Source organism: Pithys albifrons, chromosome 7 (genome assembly GCF_047495875.1).
Source record: "Pithys albifrons albifrons isolate INPA30051 chromosome 7, PitAlb_v1, whole genome shotgun sequence".
In the NCBI taxonomy this organism is placed as follows: domain Eukaryota; kingdom Metazoa; phylum Chordata; class Aves; order Passeriformes; family Thamnophilidae; genus Pithys; species Pithys albifrons.
In genome coordinates this window covers 18,147,922-18,169,810 of record NC_092464.1, presented here as the reverse complement: position 1 = coordinate 18,169,810, position 21,889 = coordinate 18,147,922, and the positions used below count along the sequence as shown (strand labels likewise).

General features: G+C 37.5%; 1 protein-coding gene across 2 annotated transcripts in view; it reads right to left on the bottom strand.

Annotated features, from left to right (window-relative positions):
- Nucleotides 1–21,889, bottom strand: part of PRTFDC1 (phosphoribosyl transferase domain containing 1) — a 44,873-nt gene that overhangs the window by 15,825 nt on the left and 7,159 nt on the right. For both annotated transcript variants that reach the window (XM_071560748.1, XM_071560749.1), the window contains exon 4: nucleotides 6,107–6,172. In XM_071560748.1, the coding sequence (XP_071416849.1) occupies nucleotides 6,107–6,172 (66 nt within the window). The remainder of the gene's footprint in view (nucleotides 1–6,106; nucleotides 6,173–21,889) is intronic.

Below are 21,889 nucleotides of genomic sequence, written 5' to 3'. Positions count from 1 at the left end.
TGTGTACTGCATATCATCAGAAATACATAACTTGATGTGATTCTTCAAACTGAATTTTTAGTGGATTTCAATTTACTTATCACACCTGCAGCACTTGCTTTCTTAGCATTGTATTTGGGAAACCTCAAGTACTACTGCTTAAACAAGACATTTTAGAAAAACTTAAGCTTGAAGAAGTGCCATAGAGCTGAAAAATCATCATCAAACAAAGGTTAAACAATAATGCATCGCATTTCAGTGAAGAGGTCCAAAGGGAGCTACAAGGACTCCTATGAGAAGTGAAATCATTTTATGGTATGCACACAAGAATGGAATCTACATATACTAGCACTTCATCATGATGTTAGAAAATAATATGAAAGACTTTTGAGAAACGAGACATCTACTTATGAACTTCCTACAGGGTTCTAGAAAAGGTCGTGTATGTCTGATTTTGGTATTTTCTGCTGAGCACATCCACATCTCATGTCATTTCTGAAAGGACAGATATGATATCTCAAAAATATTTCTTTTTTGACATTTGGTTTGATCAGTGTCAGCTGCAGATGGGAGCAACTTTTGTTGGTGTGTTATGAGTCCACATATACAGACTCCAGCTACTAACACTTTGTAAAACTGGTTCAGTCTCCACGAGTTAACAGAGTGGGGACATAATGCAGGGCCTGATGCTTTGTTTGTAAGAGAGCATGTGTTGAATGCTGTACTCACTTCTGTTCCACTTGCAGCCATGTTTGCAGCATCCCTTCTGTTGTGCATAACTGACAGTACCGGGCAGTTTGATGCCTCCCTGCCATCCGATCCCGTCAGATCTCGGATGCTCAGCAGGGTCAGCCCCGGTTAGTACCGGGTGCTGTGACAGTCCCGAGGACTTCACTGTCACTGTCCAAGCTCGCTCGGCCGTGGCAGATGGACTTTGGGACTTAAACGGTGGGGCCAGTTCTGTGCACGCTGTGCCTCACCTGAAAAATCCACTGCGCAGGCTGGAAGGGCACACCCAGGTGGGGAGAGCCCTGCCCAAAATCTTCGTTCACGAAGTTTGGCCATACATGCATAAGTACAACAGATTACCATAATTAATCTAAAGGCAATGCAGGAATGAATCACCATTTCCTTCCTTGAAGTAAGAAGTATAATCTTCTGGTCATCTGGAATTTGATGAGGATTTTCTGGACACAGGTGAAATAGAATTAGGAGCATGTATGATAGAGAACCAGGTAGACAGTGGCTGAGCAGAGCCTGTGTGAAAAACAGGATGGGAAAGCTGGGAAGTTTTTTTCACTTTTCTCCCTCCAGAACAACAAAAGAAAACAATGATGAGCAGCAGAACAGATTACCTAAGAGGGAAGTGCAAAGAAAGGTGATTGACTCTGGGGAAGGAAAAAATTGTGTCTTTTGCTTTGGAAAAAGCAGTAAAGGATGGCAACTGTCAGAAGAATACACAATATCAAACCTAATTAAGAAAAAATGCAAATAAGAGCAGTGAGTAAAGTTGGCAGTTAAGCAGAGGTACTGAAGATGTGGAATGCTTCGAGACACATGAAATCAGCCTTTGAAAAGACGAAAAAGGCAAGGCTGCTTGTCTGATAGGAATACAGTAAGATGTTGATGTGAGTGGGGCACAAGACTATTGCAGAAGTATATAGTGGATTTTGTATACCTTTACTGTCATAGAAATTGTGTCTCATGCACATAATGTTCTAAAGAGAATGCCATTATTTTTTCTGCAAATTTATGGGCATTATTCTGGAAAGTGACAGAAATCACAATATTAGTCAAGGCAGTGAATACTGATGGAGAGAAAAATAAGAAGTATAGAACCAATAGAATTCTGAGAAACCTACCTGTGGAACAGTGAGTATGTATTTTAATCTAGAGAATAAAACACCATGTTACACAGTTGTCATGTGTACATTTTACTAAACACTGAAGTGCTAACATGTTTAGGAGAATGCTGGAGGAACAACTCTCAGAACTGTTGCTGGAGCCTATGACATGAAGAGAAAATGGTTCAGTAAAATATGAAAGAAAAAAGAGGCATAAGAAAAGAAAGTGAGATTGCGTTGCGTTCCTGGAACATCCTCCAAAATGACAAGTGGAGCAAGAAAATGGCAGACGGGATAAACTGGTTTTAGGTGATGTATATAAAAGAAGCTCAGAGATTTTATAGCATAAATCCTGCCAGTAGGAAGTGAGGAGTCCTGCATGGAGGGTATCTTCTTCTGAGTGAAACTTCTTTTTGGAATGAGCTGATCAGTCATTCTAGGAAACTGTCAGAGCGGTGATGGAGTGCTCAAACAATGAAGTGCAAAGAGAAGAGACACATTCAGTTCTTTTTTCTTAGTCACTATTACCTTCTACACTTCTCTGAAAATGCCAAAATCACTGGCTGTCAACAAGACATATTTAATGAACACAGGGAATTCATAAAGAACATAAGCATCAACAGATGGAGTATCAGAAATTCCCTGGCTCCATAATTGTATTATATTAACTGTATAACTACTTTGTTTTAATTCAAGTTCTTCTTAATCTAACAAATAATAATGATTAATCTTGTTCATATTCTATGTTATGTAGAAATAGTGACAATGATAAGAATATCTGGATCTAATTTTGACATAAAATACATTATACTACTGTAATAAGTATTTAATTGCAAAATTATATAAACTGTAAATGTATGATTTTGCCTAACATCTCCTTTGCAAGGACACAAGTCAAAACAGTATAGGAGCCTTTTGGAAAGGTTACAGTACATAGTTTACATATGGAGTGAAATACAGAACAATCTCTGTCAGTGAAGGCTTTGGACTACAGAACCTGCTCCAAAGCTCTTCAGACAAAATATACACACATAAAAGTGTAAGAGGTAAATGGCAATGATACAACTCTGGTACAGCCGAATCTACTGACGTTTCTAGAAGCTTTAAAATTTGCTTTGTTTAAATGTCACAAATACAAATAGGCTTATATTATTTGTTCCTTCACCTCATCTTCATAAGTTTTCATTGCCGTCTTGCTTTGAAACAATTTTCTGGACAGTAATTTATAATTTCCCCTTTCCCAAAATTTATTCATCTCCCCTCTTCAACATTTACTCCTTTTTACAACATTAATGATAAATTTTACCCAAATGAGCATTTAATCTTTAAAGTAATTGAAAACTAAGCAGCTACTTAACTATGAAATCAGCTACTGAGAATTTTATGTTCATCACTTATATCATGAAAGAAGGTATTTTTAAATTTTATTTTTTCTTCATAGAAATGGTTACAAAGCATTAGAGTGTTAAGCTATATCAGGACTCATTCTTCAAGTACCTTTATTAATGATTTATGACATCGAAAACTTCATTCTTGCCTCTGACCTTCCTCACAGAAGAAGAATTTCAAGTGGGGGATGATTTTCTTCAAGTAACAGTATGGGCAGTTTGGGTGTGTGTGCTAACTCTCATAATATTTCTCTTTTTCATGGTTTGGGTCATAATATATTTTTCCCAGGCATACTGTAGAGAAGCACAGAGGAGATATTCTTCCTTCTGAAGAGCTATTATCCTTAACAGCATCTTTTTATTAGCTTTTAAAATTCTTTGCTTTCTTTAAGCTTTCTCAGAAAAAAACAAAACATTGTTATATATCAGCCTGTTCACTCAGTAATCTTTTTTCCCAGTAATAAGTAAACCATGAACATGCCTTGGTTGTTCACTAAGTTTATAGGCTAACTGAGGTTCCAGATATTATTCCTTAATGAAGAGCACTCTAAGATCAAAATCTCAGAATCTTTTGTCTATAGGTTCCAAAATTGTTTACATTTATTGATGTTTTTGAACTTTACAGAAACTTAATGGACCTTCCAATATTTCAACCCCATGCTGGTGTTTTTGAAAACACCTTCCATGATCCCTAAGTTAATGGCATGTAACTTGGTACATAAATTTTTCAATATAATTACAGTCTTTTCTTACTAAGCACTCCAAGCAGGCAGAGGCAGCACCCAGCTCGCTCAATAGCAGGGAATTGGAATTCTATCAGTAAGTCTTTAACTAGTTCACTCAGTGACTTTGGATAGTTCTTAAAGCCAGCAGTTTTAACAGCCAGCAGCTAAACAGAGGTACTAAAAACACTTCAAGGAAAGATTTCCTCGGCTTGTAGGAGGCTCTGAGTCAGACCACAAATGGCTGATCAGTGAATGTGCTGAATGCTTGCACTGACTGCTGAAGTCAGCAACAGATGGAGGAGTCGGCATCCGTGGACATGAGACCACTCCTTCACATATCCCACTTTAGACATGTAAGCATGAACATTTGGGCCTAAGCTTTGCATTCCAGCTTTTCAATCAGGAAAATAAGTCTTAAGGAAACCCCATTCTGACGTGTTCTAGTGAAAGTGCTACTTCATTATTCATACATCAGCTGTGTCACAGACAGCTACACTTACACACAAGTGCTGAATGTGCCCTTTCAGCAAGTCTGCTCCCCTGGCAGCCCCAGCTCCCTTGCCTGCCCCACTTCAGCTTCCAGCTCTGGGCTCCCTTCCTTTGTTCCTAAACCAGCCCCTTCAGGTCTGCCCAGCATCCCAGCCCCTTACCCAGCAGCCTTACACCAGGTTGCTGTCCAGCCGTCTCCCCAGTTACCTCCCAGCCTCCCAACAGACAAATTCTGTGTCCCATTCCAAACCTGGGAACAGGAGAGCCATGACAACAAGAAAAAAAGTTACCAGGATTTTTGTTTTAATATAACAATGTACTTAATTTTTGACAAGAGCAGAACTTGTGAAATTTTCCTTCTCTCTCATGCACACATACAAATACACAAAAATCCCGCAAAAAATTAAGTTTTGCCCCAGTGAATTCAAATTATACAGGAAATATTATGTCTGGAAAAAATATTAGTAACTGAAACCATTAATCAAGAAAATTTAGGATGGGAAGATGGGGAAGAGGAGCTGGGCCTGCAAGTTTAGAAAGTGTTTGAAATACCTGGGAAAGGGAAATGTCAGGTAAGATGAATAGGTGCACTGCCAGTTCTCCCCATGAAGCACAGAAACATATGCAAAATCATCACAAAAAACCAGGTAACTCCAGTGTTTGAATATTAGAGAGTAGCAAATTGATTAATATTTCCCAAAAATATGATTAACGCTTTAGGGGGTAATTTGGAAAAAAACACCCATCAGGAGTATTTAGAACTGTAAAGTGACTATATATGTATCACTAAAATAATCTGAGGGTAACGCCTTCACTTAAGTTTGCACCAAAACCTGTTTAGTATTAATGAAACATTTAAAGTTAAGTTTTTCTCTCCTCTTTCATGTTTGCTACAGTATGACAAAACAATTGAGTTTGCTAGTGCTACATTTGAGTGCTTTGAAGAAAGGGATATCATCTGGTACCAACTAATAAAACAGTAACTGCACGTACAGTACAAATAACAAGATAAGTATTACGTTGCCCTAATGCATAAGTAAAGACTCCATTTTCTGACCATTTTCCACACAGACCATTTGCCTAATGAAATCAGCCTTCCTTCCTCTTCAAAGTGCTGCTTTGTATTACCATGGCTGGATGAAAATAGCCTTTTCACTGCCTGAAATGGCTCTCTCTCATTACCACAATGGCCAAGCACAGTGCACATTCAGTCATACAGCCAGCCTGATGCTGAAATAAAAAAATCCCATCTGATTCTTTGAGTGAAAGGTTCCACAACGTAATTTTGTGCAGCAGGCAAAATGGTATTAAACTCATATAATGAATTCAACAGGGATATTCAATGTGCAGTTTGCTTGTATGCACCCATTGAATGCAGTAAGAACAAGACTCCAAGACATAAACAAACTCAAGGGAAACATTACAGCACAAATTTTGCCCCCAGTTTCACTGGTGGTACTTGTATAACTACTGGGATCTCCCTGCACTAAGATGGAGGGGCTACATTCTGACCTCTTTGAGGCATCTGCAATCTGAAAGCAATGGCATCACAGCAATTTAAGACTGTTAAATATCTTTGATTCCAGTATTAGTATCTGACAGTTCATGTGCAAAATTACACAGATTTTCTCAAGAGTTTTTAGTGGACTAATTTTCTTTCTTAAATGTAAAATTAACAAACCTTCCCAGTCAGCTTTGAAAGATCATCTCCTCCCATTATCTGCATATCTTGCATAGACTGATCATTCTGAAAGAAGAAAGATCAAACTTTGAAATTGGTTATAACTGTATAAAATAAAAATGCAAACATTAATTTTTTTGTACAATCTTTCACAGTCTTGGTTACTAATATTTTCTAAGGCTTGTTAGTATTGACACACAACAAAACCACACTCTCACTTGTTCCTGTGGCTTCCATCATCTTTGGTTGTATTTAAGCTAACATCAAACTCTAGGCTTTACTGAACTAGAAACAGTTGCCTCTTTCTTTTAAAAATAATGTTTCCTTGTCTTAATATGTCAACTGTTGAGTAACGTATTTGTCCCTTTCACCATGGGAGTACAGGAGCATCTCAACACTTGACTAAACACCTATAAGCACCTTCCCTTTTTGGAACAGTCTTTAGAAACACATTCAAAATGTGCTTACATCTGCCACTCACACAGAGAACTCAGCTATTTTTGAAAGAATTCACCCTTTTTTTTCAGGGGAAAAATTTGTCACTTTTTATCAAAATTTATCACTTTTATCAAAAATAGTTTCAGTGTGCCATACAGTTTCCAGAGCTTTGGTTTTTTCTTTTTTCAATTGACTCAAAGATAAAATCCTTGAGGTCAATTGCATAAAATAGGATATTATCCATCAGCTTGAACTAAATGCAACAGAATAATATGCTTTGATTTTCCTATTTAAAAAGGTATTTTTTGAAAAAAATCAGTAAATTCTTTTTTTGCTCAATTTGTTTTACAGACATTTCTAGCTGAAATTCATTCTGATGGGAAAATACTCAACCAGTTCTAGCTCTAATTCATTAGTAGCAGAACACAAAGTAAGATCACATAAGGGAGACATGCAGCAGCCCTACTTTCAAGGGAAGACAGAAGAAGCTCTAAAGAAGATGGCAAAATAAAAAATAGACAGTCACGGCCATATAATATGAACCTTCCAGAAAAAGCAAGTGCAAAAATAAGTATAGATAATGTGGGGGTTTTTCCAAATTGGCGCATGTGCAATCTAATTTCCCTATCCACAGGAAGGCAATGTTTAGTCCAATTGTAAGAACAGCTGCACTACCACAACCTGACATTATAGTTTACCAGTAACACCAGAAAGCTTCATCATTACAAACAACTGACATAAACACAATACTTGAATACATTGCTTTTATTTCATAAATCCAGTGCTCTGAAGTCAAATGTTTTTCCACAGATAAATAGTGGGACAGCAGGACTTTTAAGGTAGGTGAGGAACTACCGGACTAAGGGGTTTATAGCTCTTCTTGCCCTCCCAAAGCAGGATGAGCAGAGGCAGCACTCTGGCACTGCCACTGGCACAGTCACAGCTGCAGATGGAAAAGGCACCTGCCCACACTCACAGGCCAGGTGGCACAAGTCCAGGGACTTCCAAGGCACCTTTGCAGCCACTTGATCACAAGCAACCTGACAAACCCGGGAACTATTTGTGGTCCCCATGGGAATGGATTGTCTAGATTAATATGGCCTTCCTGAGTCACTGCAAGTAAAGGTTGTAGAATTGCCCAAAATTGCACTGCAGATCCACCAAAAGGCTCCCCTGCTTTTACTCAGACTTCACTCTCCGCAAAATTCTCACACCACAGCTCTGTAAAAGATCCTTAGCAGTCATTGCCTTAAAAGACAGTTTTTAGACCTGCCTTCACTTTTTCTGTACCGGATCTGGGAGCCTTAGATAAATTTCATGCTGCTCTGATCCGTTTCCTGGGAAACAGAGCTAGAGCAGCAATGAAGGTTATATCCTATACATTTTCTAATATAAATTTCAACATTTCTTTTAATTTTGTAAAAAAAAAAAAATGGAAAAAACCCCCCAAACCAAATGACAACAAAAGCAACCAACTAATTTCTTCAGATTATTTTAAAACTAAACCAAAGGGCAAATTGGGAAGATTTTAAGTTCAGGCTTAAAAGCATAAGTCTTTTGTTATAAAGCAAGACAGATCACTCTTCAAAAGTCAGGGATGTATTCAAGTCAAGACCATTAAGACTATAAAAAGCAGATTGTTTCTAATATCTACCACAGCATGTATAACCAAGGCACTGACAAAATATTTTTTCATTTTCAAGTGAGAAAATGTGGAATTTCATTACAACAAGCACACAAGAATTACTGAAGAGGCAGCTTGTCTTTAGCTGCTAGTTAAAAAAGAGAGAGGGAAAAAAGATAACAGTGAGGTGCAATGATTAATGAATTTATTTATTTTTAAGGAAAAAAGAAAATCTCTTTCAGCAGGCTTCACAGCAGCACTGTTTCCTTTGCATTTGGTATTTCTGGCTTCATCTGAAAGGAAGATGCTGAAAAAGCATCTTCATTGCTGGCAAGCAGCTAAGCAAACACAAAAGCCATTGAGAGCAGGGGGATCACAGCATCCCATCCACCTCCGCGCTCACACATTGGCTGTTGTGACACAACTGCACACAATTATGAAAATCCTCATGTCCCGACTGGAGGATGATTGCTGTCAGAGTACAGGACTGAGTATGCACTGTGTCTAAAAAACCCCAACATATTGTTTTCTATATGGTTTCTATATGTTCTTTTCTATATGCAGCTCAGAACCCTCCAGCCAAGGTGCTTTCAGGAAATTTAAAGAAATTCCTTGCATCACACTGTAGGCAATTCTCTTGCAAAAAAAAATCAGATAATTGTTCTTAATGCCATTTTTAACTATTTACATTCATCACAACTCATGTTGTAAAACACATACCTGTCAAACAGCAAGACAACACCACAGTGTCACATCACCGTGATCATAATGTTCACATAGATAATTTGCACACTATGGTTGCTATAGAAACCTTTCAGTGCATTTTTCTGAGTTCTCAGTTTATAATCTCAAAATAACACTGCACTAAATGTTAAGTATAAAGTACAATGAATGTCAAGAAAAAAAAATCTGTTTCATTCAGTACCAATTACTGTCAATTCAGAACTGTTTGTTTAATTTTCATGGTCTCGAGTCATTCAGAGCTTCTTTTTCTTTGGGTGTTGTTCCAACTGATATGATTGAGTCTGTAGGATTTCCTATAAATGCAGAAATATGAATTGAAGCTTCACTTTCTGTCACCCAGAGTTCCTCAGTATTTGCTTTCTAACATTTCTAAACCCCATCAATTAATTTTTTTTGGTGTTAAATGTTTGACTCTAAATATACTGACCCAGATAGAGACAGATCTGAATCACACTATGTTTTGGTTAATGTGGCACAAAATTTATTGCAGCTGTTTCTGACAAGACATGATGCATTGTGTTGCATACCCACACCTCATTCCAAGATATATTTAATACTATATTTCTGATTTTTTCTGTGCTTAATAAATCTGTATTTTCCAGGATAAATCTCAGTTTCTTTGGTTTTACTTGCTGTGCTGTGCTTTTTCACCTGTTCATCTTTATAATTTTATTTCATTCATATCTTGTCAATACACATCTTCAGATCCTATGAATACATGATAAATGAATGCAAGAATGTTATTTCCACCTCCATTTTTCATGGCATAAAAGATAAACCTTTGCTTTCTATGTAGATTCAAAGTATAGATATTTAAATACCATCTATACTAAGTCATGTCTTTTGAACTGGGTGGGGCACAGGATCATTACATCTCCTGAGATCAACACTTGGACATAGTTCAAGTTACAAGTGAAATGAGTTGGGTGGTCTCAGGGAAATTCATTATAAACAGAATTGCTCATCTGAAAATTGCACCAAACTGTGCACATCTGTTACTCTTCTAAAGAAACAGAATCTTGAGTACATTAATACTGAGCTCAGTCAAACAAAGATTCTTTAATCATAGCAAAAAAGTAGCTCTAACAGAACAGTTTAAATGCATAACTGAATTATGAAATATGGACACAAGGTTATTATTACATATCTAATTAGTACAGTATGTAGAGTTCGTATGGAATTGCTATCAAAACATGTGGTTACCTTTTTCTCCCAAAATTCATCAGGGAAGCTCTAACAAAGAAAGATGTGACCATCAGGCCTGCTCTGATTTGCTTTCTGCCCCCTGAGTGACACAGTAGATCTCCCAACCTGAGGATTCCCATGAGGACAGCTCTTTCACTTTGCACCATCAGCCATCTCCTACAACTGGGTTTCCAGGAATGTTACTTAGAAGCATCATACACTTGAATCAATACTATTTTGGGTTTCTTCTCTACCAAACAACAGCTAAGAACAAAAGACCTCAAGTGCGTAGAACAAGACCTGCCACAGTTTTCATGCCAGGCAACTAGAAAGACCATCCAGGCTTGAGTAGCAACATTCAGAGGGCAACTAGCAAGTACTGCTAAGCTGGAAGGTTGTGCAAATGAGTGGGAATGATATGGATCACTTCCCAATAAAGACTGGAAAGTTTGCCTTCCCTTCCCCAGAATCAAATATATATCAAAGGGCAGACTGCAACCTCCGGGGTACACCCACATTCAAAATAGTCAAGTGACAGGTCACTGATACATTTTCAAGAGTTGCTTTGAAAACCTTGCAAACAATCCAACAATGCTGAGCCAACTGGAAATCAAATACAGTAAAGTGGCATACACCCACTGCCAGGACATCCCCTCTCCCGCAGGGACAGTAAAAGGTACATGTGCACTGAAGCACTGACAGCTCTGTGTGTCCCTGTTAGCTTTAAAGATGCCTTCCTGAATGACCACACTGCTGACTGTGCTGCACTGAGATCTGCCTGACTGCCATTGCCAGGATAACCCAGGACAGTAATTTAAACTGGTGCAGGTGTGTATCTATCAGAGTTCTAGTTACCACCATGTATGACATCCTTTACTTCTCTAGGGTTAGATCTACAATATAACTGAAAATTCATTTATTTTTTATTCTTTTTCTTCCTTGTAGTTATTCCTTAACTAAAAGCTCTACCACTCAGGTTTGGAAGTGTTTCCAATTCAGGCTAGTCTATCCAGTTCCAGGGAAAGCCAGAGCTCTGCAATGAGGAAGTTGGCTTTGGACTGAGAAAGACAAACAATGAACTTACTGACAGCAAGGTACTCCTTATCAGCTGACCTGTGGTAACACCTGGATATGTTCCTTACTGTAAAAGCAAGGCAGGTAATTCAGCTTAAAAAACTCCCTGGACAACAGTAAGTTATTAAACTGAATAAATGGGATTGTTTGCCATGATCTCTTCAGACATTCAGTATTTTCTTGTGTACCAGGACTCCTGCATGCTATCTCTGGATTTAATCCAAAGAAGGCAAGGTATCTTAAGAAAGAGCCAAACACATAAATTGAAGCAGAATTCAGACCAATTAACTTGGCTAATAAGGATTATAGACAATAAATTTTTTCCTACTTTTATTTCTGGTTTAGCAACTAAGTTTTATATAACTGCTTGGTATTGGTATTTTGTTTAAGGATGCAGTAAGACTCCAGCACCAAGTATAACCATATGGCACAAACAGCACCTGTAAGCTTAAAAACATCAGCAAGAACTTAAATCAACATATGATACCAATTGTTTTGAGACATGATATATCCCCAAAACTCAGGTCAGTTTTGATAGAGTGTAGTCTGAGATTTCTTTGTACTCTTATTTTTATTCTGTAAGATAATATTTAAAACATAGAAATAAAATCTGTGTATGTTGCAGGATAAGAAAAGGTACTAACAGTTTCATAAAGCTCTTCAGCTGTGTGAGGTGAGGTTCAGATCACATAATTTGTCTCCAGAGATGGGAGGCAAATAAATTCAAAACTTAGAGGTAAAAGGAAAATTTAGGAAGCATAGCCTCCAGAACTACCATAGCCCTACTCAGGTATTCCTTTTGGAAGTGTCAGGAGGCATTGCTAGGAGTGTCCACCTTCTGTGACAATAATGTAATACAAACCCACACTCTTGGAATAGGAGACTTGGGTTGCTTTTCTTCCTCAGCTCCATAACCCAAAGAGTGTAGGGAAAGTCTTCCTCCTGTTACTATGCTGCTATGGTAATACAAAAATCATGAAGGTCATCAAGCATTCTATGGCCAACTACACTGGCCTAAGCCAGGAAAACATCAGTTTGGATTCCAGTCCACAATAACTGGAGTACCTGTCTTTTACCCAATTATTTTTTAGCATTAAATGCATGAATATCACAGCAGTGGAACTAGAAGTCATGTTTCCTATGTGAACAGAGGGTCTCAGCATGCCAGCTGGGACACTACTAGATCCCTATGAACCATCTCACCCCATTTTTTTAACTGTGTTGTAAATTAATGATCAAAAGTAAATGAACATTGTGAAAAATTATATAGTGAATTTACAGCTCTGTACTAAACCCCTGTCCCCTCAGGGTTTCTGCAAGCAATACAGAAACAGCTTTCTCTAGACTAAGCACAAAATACTAACCTTCTGACCCTGAGTATCATTAGTTCCTAGATTTGGTGATAACAGGAAGATAGGAGAAGCATCTTGAAATTTGTCAAATAGGCACAGGCTGAGAAAACAGATAGATAGGGCTAAGCATACCCATGGAAGATGAGACTGATAAAAACCTCAAATGCTTATTTCCTTCCAGCAACCTGGAGTCCAGTGTGTCATTGGTTCTCACAACTCAGTAGCACTGTTTTTCACAACCCTGCGGTTAGTCCCTTGGCTGGTGACAGTTTGGAAACTCTTGACAGCACACATACTCTTTGTGAATTTTTGATAGGTTATTTTATAGTATCCCTTCTTTATTTAAATATTCTAACTTCTGTCTATCAAATGAGGAGGGAAAAAAATTTAGCATCTGCCATGCAGATAAGCACTGCAATGATAGAGGAGTTCCTGTTATTGCTGTATTCCTTTAAAGTAACCTTTTGGGTTTATGCCTTACAGCCCCCTGGGGTGTGGCACTGCATGAACATTGCACATGCTGTGATCTGTTTTAAGAATCAGCATTTAAGAGATGCCAATAAAAGAGAGTCATAGAATTCCTTGAGAAAATTAGAACCCTCCGGCTTCTCTTTCACTTAATTTTGCCCCATTCCAGATCTTAATATAAACCCCCCACATACTAAACGGTATTACCAGCATCCAAACAAGTCATCAAGGTGATGTTTTTCCAATGCATAAACATGTCACAGTACATTCAAACTCACCAGATCTTATTTGTACAACAGGATTAGCAAGCATTATGTTCTGGACCTTTCCTTATACGCACGATCCTATCTCCCTGTTACTGTAAAAATCTGTGAAGCAGACTGAAAACACAGACTCTAATCTCTCCTAACAATGACATACAGTATTGCTGCAAATGCCATAATTTAGTAGTAGCTTGCTGTATTTTTGGCAGAATATGAAACATTTTACTAAAACTCAACTTCAATTTTTCAGGCTTTGTAACAAACCACTACTTTACAACAAATATTGTATCCAGGGGAACTTTAGAATTTAATTCTTTGAAAAGACGACCTCTTGCATGCCTCTAATGAAATCCCTTGATGCTTTGAATCTGCTCTAAAACTGACCAATTTTAAAAACATCCAGTCTTAAATGTCAAGATGTTCCAGGAATCTGGATTGCTTAAAAATACCAAAGATTTAAGCTCACCAAAAAGAATATTAAAAGACTTAAGAAAAATGAACTTCAGATTTAAAACTCCATTTATATGTAGTAGCTCTACCCTATGTAATATACTGTAATCCAAGACATTTATTTCAAATTGGAAGACATTTCTCAAAAGAAAACATTACAGCTTGTTGGAAAAATGTGACCCTTGGGGAGAAAAATTTCTCAGAAGAAGATAAGAAAATACCTCTGTGGAGTTTGCATTAGATGTGAAGTCCAGAAGGACAGAGTGGCAACACAGGAAAACTAATTTTTTTTTCAGTTAGAAAAAATAATTACACAGATAAAAATCAAGTATCAGTATAAAGGAAGGTAATACCTAAGCAGGAAACAATAGATAAAACTAAAAGTACCTTGACAAAGCAGGTAGTTACTTGCTTTAATATGCCTCGCAAATGTCTTAAAAGAATATTTTGATGTTGCTGGAGAGCTGTAGGACAGCTCAGCACCATTGTTGAGTACCACTGTGCCTGCACTGCCACATCTGTTCTCATTCTGTCCCCATGGCAATCAGGCCACTTCCTACTCAGTTCTCCCCCGGCTGAGTTGTTTGGTTCCCCCAAATCTTTCATACGTGAGTCACTGAAACACTTACTCATACTTTAAAAAAAATCACTAAGAATTCAGATGGTGCTAACATATTTAAGTGATGTGTAGGTGTGTTATCTGATGCACACAGTTACAGAGATCATCTCTCATGAGTAAGTTTTACATTACAGATAAACTTGACAAACTGTATGGCTTATCATGACCTTTCCTGAGCTATGCCCACAAATTAACACCTACTTACACAATTAGTAACACTCTAAACCCCTAATCAGTGTCCAACAGGAAAATACTGTATGTTTTAATTAAAATAAATCAGAAACACTTTCTTCCTCCTTATGCTCAAGACAGCCTTGAGTGAGTTGTGAATGAAAGCTCTCATATCTCACAGCTCTGCCATCACATTAAATGGAAGCTGCACATGCCTAGAAAGCAAAGCATCTGCCTCTAGACCTGTTTCATGACACTGACTTTTAGGTTCACATTGTATTCCAAATAGTATAGCCTTCCTCGGTTTATCTTAGAACACTATGAAAACTAGGTTTTTCACAAAAATAACTAGAGTTGAAATAACCACACTCCTCCTAATACCTTTTAGGAGCATCTCTCAGGTAAAGAAGAGGGTGAGTCTGAGGCTTGTACACTTGGGAGCAAGGATCCCCTGACTATGGACAGACTTCTTTTTCCAGCTGGAGTTGTGCTGACTAAAGAGATTACTGCCCCCAGGTTGTCCCCAGCTGCTTGTAACTCTCCTCCGGCAAGGGCTACTGGCAGGCTGAGATGCACCAGTGAGTGTAGTTCACTAAAAATGAATCCAGCAAGCTCAAGCAGTTCAAATAGATAGTCTCTCACAATTGTTCTCATCTGGGTTGAACCAGGTTAGGAAGGCTCAGAAGTAGCTGAGCTGGCAAGGTGACTGTCAGGGGGGCACTGCAGCCACTGAGGACTGAACGGGAAATGGGTATTGTTCCAGCCATGCAGATGCAATTAGGAAAGAGACCCATCTCCAGTGTCTTAGATTTTAGACCAGCCACAAACTATCTGTACCTGATGTACAGATGAATCTGGCAAGAGAGTTTACAAGAATTTACTCTCCAAGTGCCTGAGTTGTGCTGTGACTCTAATAACACCACCCACAATTCAACCAATGAGACTGCCATTCTCCTCATTGTATTTCTGTGAATTTCTTTAAAAAGTTCATCACCTAGCTGCAAGAATAAGCTTTTGGGATGACTTTCACTACTAAACACATATTTGGCTATTTCTCTGAAAAGCTTTAGTGTCTCTGAGACTGATATTTTGCAGTAAAACACTGTTGCATGTAGAAGTGGTTTTCTGTTTCTTTCACGAAAAATATTCTATTTTTAAACAAGTCTTACCACTTGAAAAATGAACATTTGGACACAGTTTGGTGAGCTGTGAATCACAGCATCTCCAAACATTCAATTCACAAAAATATGGTCTATTTTCACTGTTTCTCACCATCTCAGGTCTGACCAAGTATCAGAAAAGAACTGAAGAATTGGAGATACAGAGATAGCATCAATGCCTGCATAAGAATCATGAGTATCTTTGGCTTGGAGCTATAAAGGACCTTTCTCACTCACTCATTTTAGGAGGTTTGAGTATTTCACACAGCTTTCCCTCAAAAAAATACTACTACTTTAGGGTGAAAATATATCATGTTGCAAAATTCTCTGTCTACAGTGATGGCAAGACATGCATCTGAAAAGGTTGAGAGGATATTTTATGTTTTGAATGTCTAGTAGGTGTACAAACTCTCTCTAAATTAAATAAGTAATAAATTATTAATTTCCAAATTAAACCACATTTTGCCTACACTGGTTATTTATCTGCACATCAAATTGATAATTCACACATAATTTAGGGCTCAGTCCTGTGAAATTATTGCAGAATTTGGCCTTAAAGTTGACAGGAATTCATTCTACCAGGTAGGCTCCAATCTGTAATTCTTCCATGGCTACTCAGCATCAAGCAGATCATGTCTACATGAAGCAAAATAAAGGGAACTCACAACCTGACCAAGAGAAAACCTGTATGTACAAAAACTAATGTGGATCCTCTTTCATCTCAGGATGTACATTTTTCTCAGGAAATCATAAGTGGTGTTTTCATGACTCATGGAAATGGAGATAAACAATCATTTTAACACTGGTGTAGTTTGGGTATAGACATGAATCACTAAATGCAAGCAAGAAACTTAGTTGTTTCTTATGTGTTGTTAAATTAATAAAACCATTTTGAAGTTACTTGCTTTTTTTAGGGTCAGGATTTCAAAATACTGTGTTCAGATATAAAGTTCATGCTGGTCTTAAAAAAATAAAGTTCCATACAGTAATATCATACTGAGTAAGAATAGGTTGTTATGCAAAGTTGGAATGTACATTTGACACAACTCTGATTACAGTCTGATGCCTCATGCTGTTGTGCTTCTTAGGAACTAAGTGTTTAGTAATGGCGTGTGAGAAGGAAACCTACACAGCAGAAAAATAAATTTACCAAGCTTTCAACTTACTCATTATAAAATCCCTCTGTTTCCTTACTCCTACAGTAGAGAGATTTAGCAAAACTATTTACTGAGATGGTTTCATACAGCAAAAACATTCAGATTTCTATGAAACAATGCTTGGTTTTTTGCTTGTTTTCAGATTTTTGCAGCACTAATGGTCTTGTTTATGCCAAGACTAATATCCAACAGTTGTAAATATGTTTCGAACAACTGGAGGCTGAAGAGGAAACAGCTCATATCAATGGATTTGTTTGTGAGCAGAATTCAATGCAACCATTGTGCATGGATTACAATTCAGAGGCCACATTTTTGCATTTTTTTATTAGTTATGTTCTGGAAACCATAAATAATGTACTCATTTTAAAGAATTACATGAATTGACCAAATCCACATAATCCTGGAAGTTTCCTCCAAGTGACTAACAAGCAACATTCCTCTTAAGTTCATACGTATTTGGGGCATCTACCACCTCTCTGGACAATCTGCTCCAGTGCCTTAGCAATTTAATCATAAAAGAATTCTTCCTTATATCTAGGCTAAACCTCCCCTCTTTCAGTTTAAAGCCATTCTCCCTTTTCCTATCGTTCCATGCCCATGTAAATGTTCTTCTCCACCTTTCTTGTCGGTACTTTTTAGGTACTGGAAAGCTGCTCTAAGTTCTCCACAGAGCTGTCTCTTCTCCAAGCTGAACAATCCAGCTCCCTCAGCCAGTCTTCATAGGAGACATGCTCCAGACCTGTGATCATGTTCACAGCCCTCCTCCAGATTTCCTTCAACAGATCCATGTCTTTCCTGTACTGAGGACTCCAGAGCTGGATGAAGTGGTCCAGATGGAGACCCAAAGTTATTCAAAATAACAGAGTTTGTTATAACAATGTTATTTCAAAATAACAGAAAAGTCCAATCTTCTGCCGCTTTAGTCCAAATACATAACCAAAGAAATGACAAGACTTAAGGAAAAGTATCAGTCTCATTCCTTGTTTACCTCTCCATGGTTTTCAGTGAGAAAAGGTTATACTACCAATATTCACTTGCCCTTCCCCAAGATGTGAACTATACTATCATAGAATTAGACAGACATCTATGGATAACAATATGGGAATACTAAATTTCACAAGAACAGGCAGCAATGCATGTAGAGAGCACACTGGTCTGCCTAGTAAAAGCATGTGATGTTTCATTTCCACCAGCCTCCATCACCAGTTTCAACAACTCTTTCCAGGATTCTTTCAATTTTTAGTTTTCATCATTTGTCTACTAAAGAAGTCTTAATTCACATGCATTTACTTTTCACTGAGAGGTTGCTGAGAACTTCACAAGAAAGTCTACAGGCTCTGTGTACTTCCTCTACTTCTTCACCTAATTTTTTCAATTCCACTTCAAAACTGTGTTTTGACTTAAAGATCCCATTTGGTATAGTCACAGAACAGGATTACGTGATCTTGTTGCATCTCTTACTAGGGGTTTAGATTTGATAAGCCAGAATATCCTCCTCTGTTTCAAGCTGTAATTCAACCTTTACCTTTATCAGCGTGTCCTAAATTGGCTCTTCCACACTGAACAAAGAGAAGCTCTAATTACTGTTTATGAACAGTCTACTCTTCTGCTATGGTTCTCACAGTATCACAAATGTCTTACAGAATTTCTGGGTCCATGTTTCTTACCTCTCCTGCTGAAATTCCCAGACTCAACTTTGTCTATTACTTTTCATCCTTGACTTCAACCTCCCATGCCTCTGAAAATAATTTTTAATCCTTCTGTCAATCTGAAACCTTCACCTCTTTGTAATTTCAGAGTTCTGATTCCCTGTTGAGGAACAATCACTCAGGAAAAACATTCCATATGGAGAAAACTGAATATAGTAAATTTTATTCACCCAGTTTTAAATTCAGAAATCTCTGCAGCCAATTCCACTGTTCCTAACTTGTATTAAAATCCTGTGTCTTAGTATCTACAAAGCTGCCAAATTCTATCAGTTCTTCTGTCAGTGTTTCCAGAATACAGTGTTTTCCTCTAAAACTTGGCATGCATCTTTCCATACATTCATCATATTTCACATAAGGACTATTCTAATGCTTTCTGGTCTACCTATTATATATCCTGTCTCACTGCCCTTGAGTTCTTTCAAAAAACTTTATATTTTCTCTGAGTCTTAAAACTCAGAGCTGTTGCTTCTCATTCAATTTCCCATCACTGGATTTTATTTTCCTCCACATCTACTTCTTGACTCTTAACCTTAAGTCTACATGAGGCTTCCTATCTGTTTATTTTTGAAATCATATTTTCCAACTCTCACTTTGGTGCTCTCTTTTAATCTCCCCCTAGTAAAATACAGGAAAGTTTCTCACAAAATCATTCAGGCACATATGGCAATACCTTGCAAACCAGATAAAACCACCCTGATCATGAAGTACAAGTAGTCTCTCATTAATATCCAGAGATTCTAAATGTACTTTTTTTTTATTAATTCATTTGCATGAAGAAGCCTAACAAAGACACATGCCCAGATTTCAGCTACTTGATATGAAAGCAGATCCTAACATACTAATTAAGTATAAATGCTAAAGTCTAAATTCTGGAATATTATGACAGGTTTGAAAAACAAAGAGCCATATAAAGCTGGTCATATGTGCAAACTCCTTTCCCTGTAATCATATCTGTATGCAAAACATCAAAGTACAATATTTTTCACTGACACTTTCCAATTAAGATGTACTTTCACTGATGCCAAGATTGGACTTTGGGTCACAATTACAGTCCCTTTCTGCTATATGATTAAACCAAGAAATCCTACTTAAAATTACAACCCTAAAAATCAACTAACCTTTCAGTATTGAAGCTGGAATGAGACAAGTCAAAAATCCCATGAGTTTGAGCTGAAACTAGTTGCAGGATTTAAACAGCTGGAGGGAGAAGGGAGACATATCTGAAGGAAGTATATTGAGAGCAGCAGGACTCCCTTTAGGAGAGAAACAAAGAACAGTTAGTAAAAGGAAGCAGGTAAATAATGTGAGAAGAGCAGTGTCTACAAAATGAAAAAGGGATAACAAGAGAGAGCAGTAGTAAGTCGTACTAGAAAGTGGAACAGAAAAGGCTAAGGAAAGCAAAGGACTGGAACTAATGATGCTCGAAGACTTCAAGTAAGAGTCTTACCTCTAAAATTTTAACTACTGTCTCTGATTAAAGTGTAAAACACCATGAGAGATATGTTATTACAGACATACAGACTAACATGGGAGATTTGGGAGTTTCATATAAGGCTGGGATAAAGAGTCATTCCAACTTGTTACAGGGAGTTCCTCATGTGTTCTGACCCCAGCTACACTGACAAGGGAACATTCTCTAAAACCTGCACATGCACAGGACACAACAATAACTCAAGATGCAAAGGATGGCAGGTAGTGGTACTGGTACTTCAGTCAGCATTGCATTTATGCAAATCTCATGGAAAGAATGTACCAATACTATTGTCATTTCACGTTTATACTGCAGGGTCATTCAGCTTCTCAAGGCCAGACAGACAGCAAGCACTGTTCCAAGCACTAAATTAAGGACAGCTTCAGACTCTAAATACCTGACACCTGTTTAGAAGCACATGTAAAAAAAAAAAGGATTAATTTTCTAAAAACCACATGCAAGCACTAGTTCTGGGGAAGGCACTATCTACCTGACAGAGCACGAGACTAAGAACTAAAATTTCCCAGCCATTAAATGCTAGACTTAGTATTGGTAATTTCACCCTTGCATAATAAAATTTGTATTGCAGTTTAAGCTTGATATAACATACCTAAGCTTATTTCCTAAGCTAAAGATGTGCTGATTTCCACACTTCTGCAGTATCTCCTGCCACTCACTGCTTATGAGTTAGTATGGCTAGTAAGACTTGATTTGTCACCAAATCAAGAAATTTTAGAACCTTGGTATCTTCATACTGGGCAAGACATAACCCTGTAGGCAGAGCATGTGCATTACCTGTATGTCAGATGCAAAATAAAACCCCATTTAAGCACTTCCACTATTTGCCAAGCAGTATTACTGAAGTGCTATCATAACTACACAAAAAAAATTGAGTATAGGTTTCATGTGGTGTTAGCTGAGACAAACATTATAACTTACTTTATTAATTAGTTCTGTAATACTGCTGAATACCTAGAAAATATATAACCTTAGTATTGCACATGTTCTTCATGGCCCTAACTAATTCTCGAAAGAGAAGTCCCATGACCAAAGCCAAACCAAATGGCTACAAAAGGCTCTCATTCACTTTTCTTCCATAATGGAAAAACTTCAGACAGGATCTGTGAAAGTTAGGAAAAGTTATGGCCACTGGTATCAGAGCAAAATGCCAACCAACAAATCTCTGCCTGTGGAAAGGATGTAGAGTTATTGTGGGAACTGTTGGACTCAGCAAGTTACACTTCTGCAAGACATGATATTATCACTCCATTTATTTAATGTACTTCCTCAGACATTTCTAGGACAACTTACTTCTAGAAATGCTCCCTCACTATGGAATTCATAACTTACACAATAAATTGTAATTACAGGTTCTAAAAAAAAAGGCTGGTAATCTCACTGACACAAATGAATCATTATTGCATAATTTCCTCTGAAGATAAAGCAAAGGTCTTGATTCAACACTGGATTTCATTCAATGGCTTGTTTCATCTTCTTATAGAACACTATCATCATCTGGTGGTGTATTTGCTACTATGTAAACTGCATGGTATGAAGATGAAAGCATTTCATTTACTTAGCATTAAACACTTAGAAGAAGACATAGATTTATCATCTTGCAGTTATGCCAAAGTATGTGGGGGTGGAAATGAAGTAACATGAAACTAACTTGACAGAACTGCTGAGGATTTCAGAACAAACAACATGTTGACATTTAACATGAAGAAAATTTGAATAATTTTCTGTCCGGAATTAAAGACAGACTAAACAAAGCAATACAGCTCGAAGATGCTTCATATCCTCACTCATACTATCCACAAAGTATAAGGGATATGAGCAAATACTTTTAAAGAAAACCGCACAGATTTTTCAAACAAAAATATTTTTCACATAGTTTT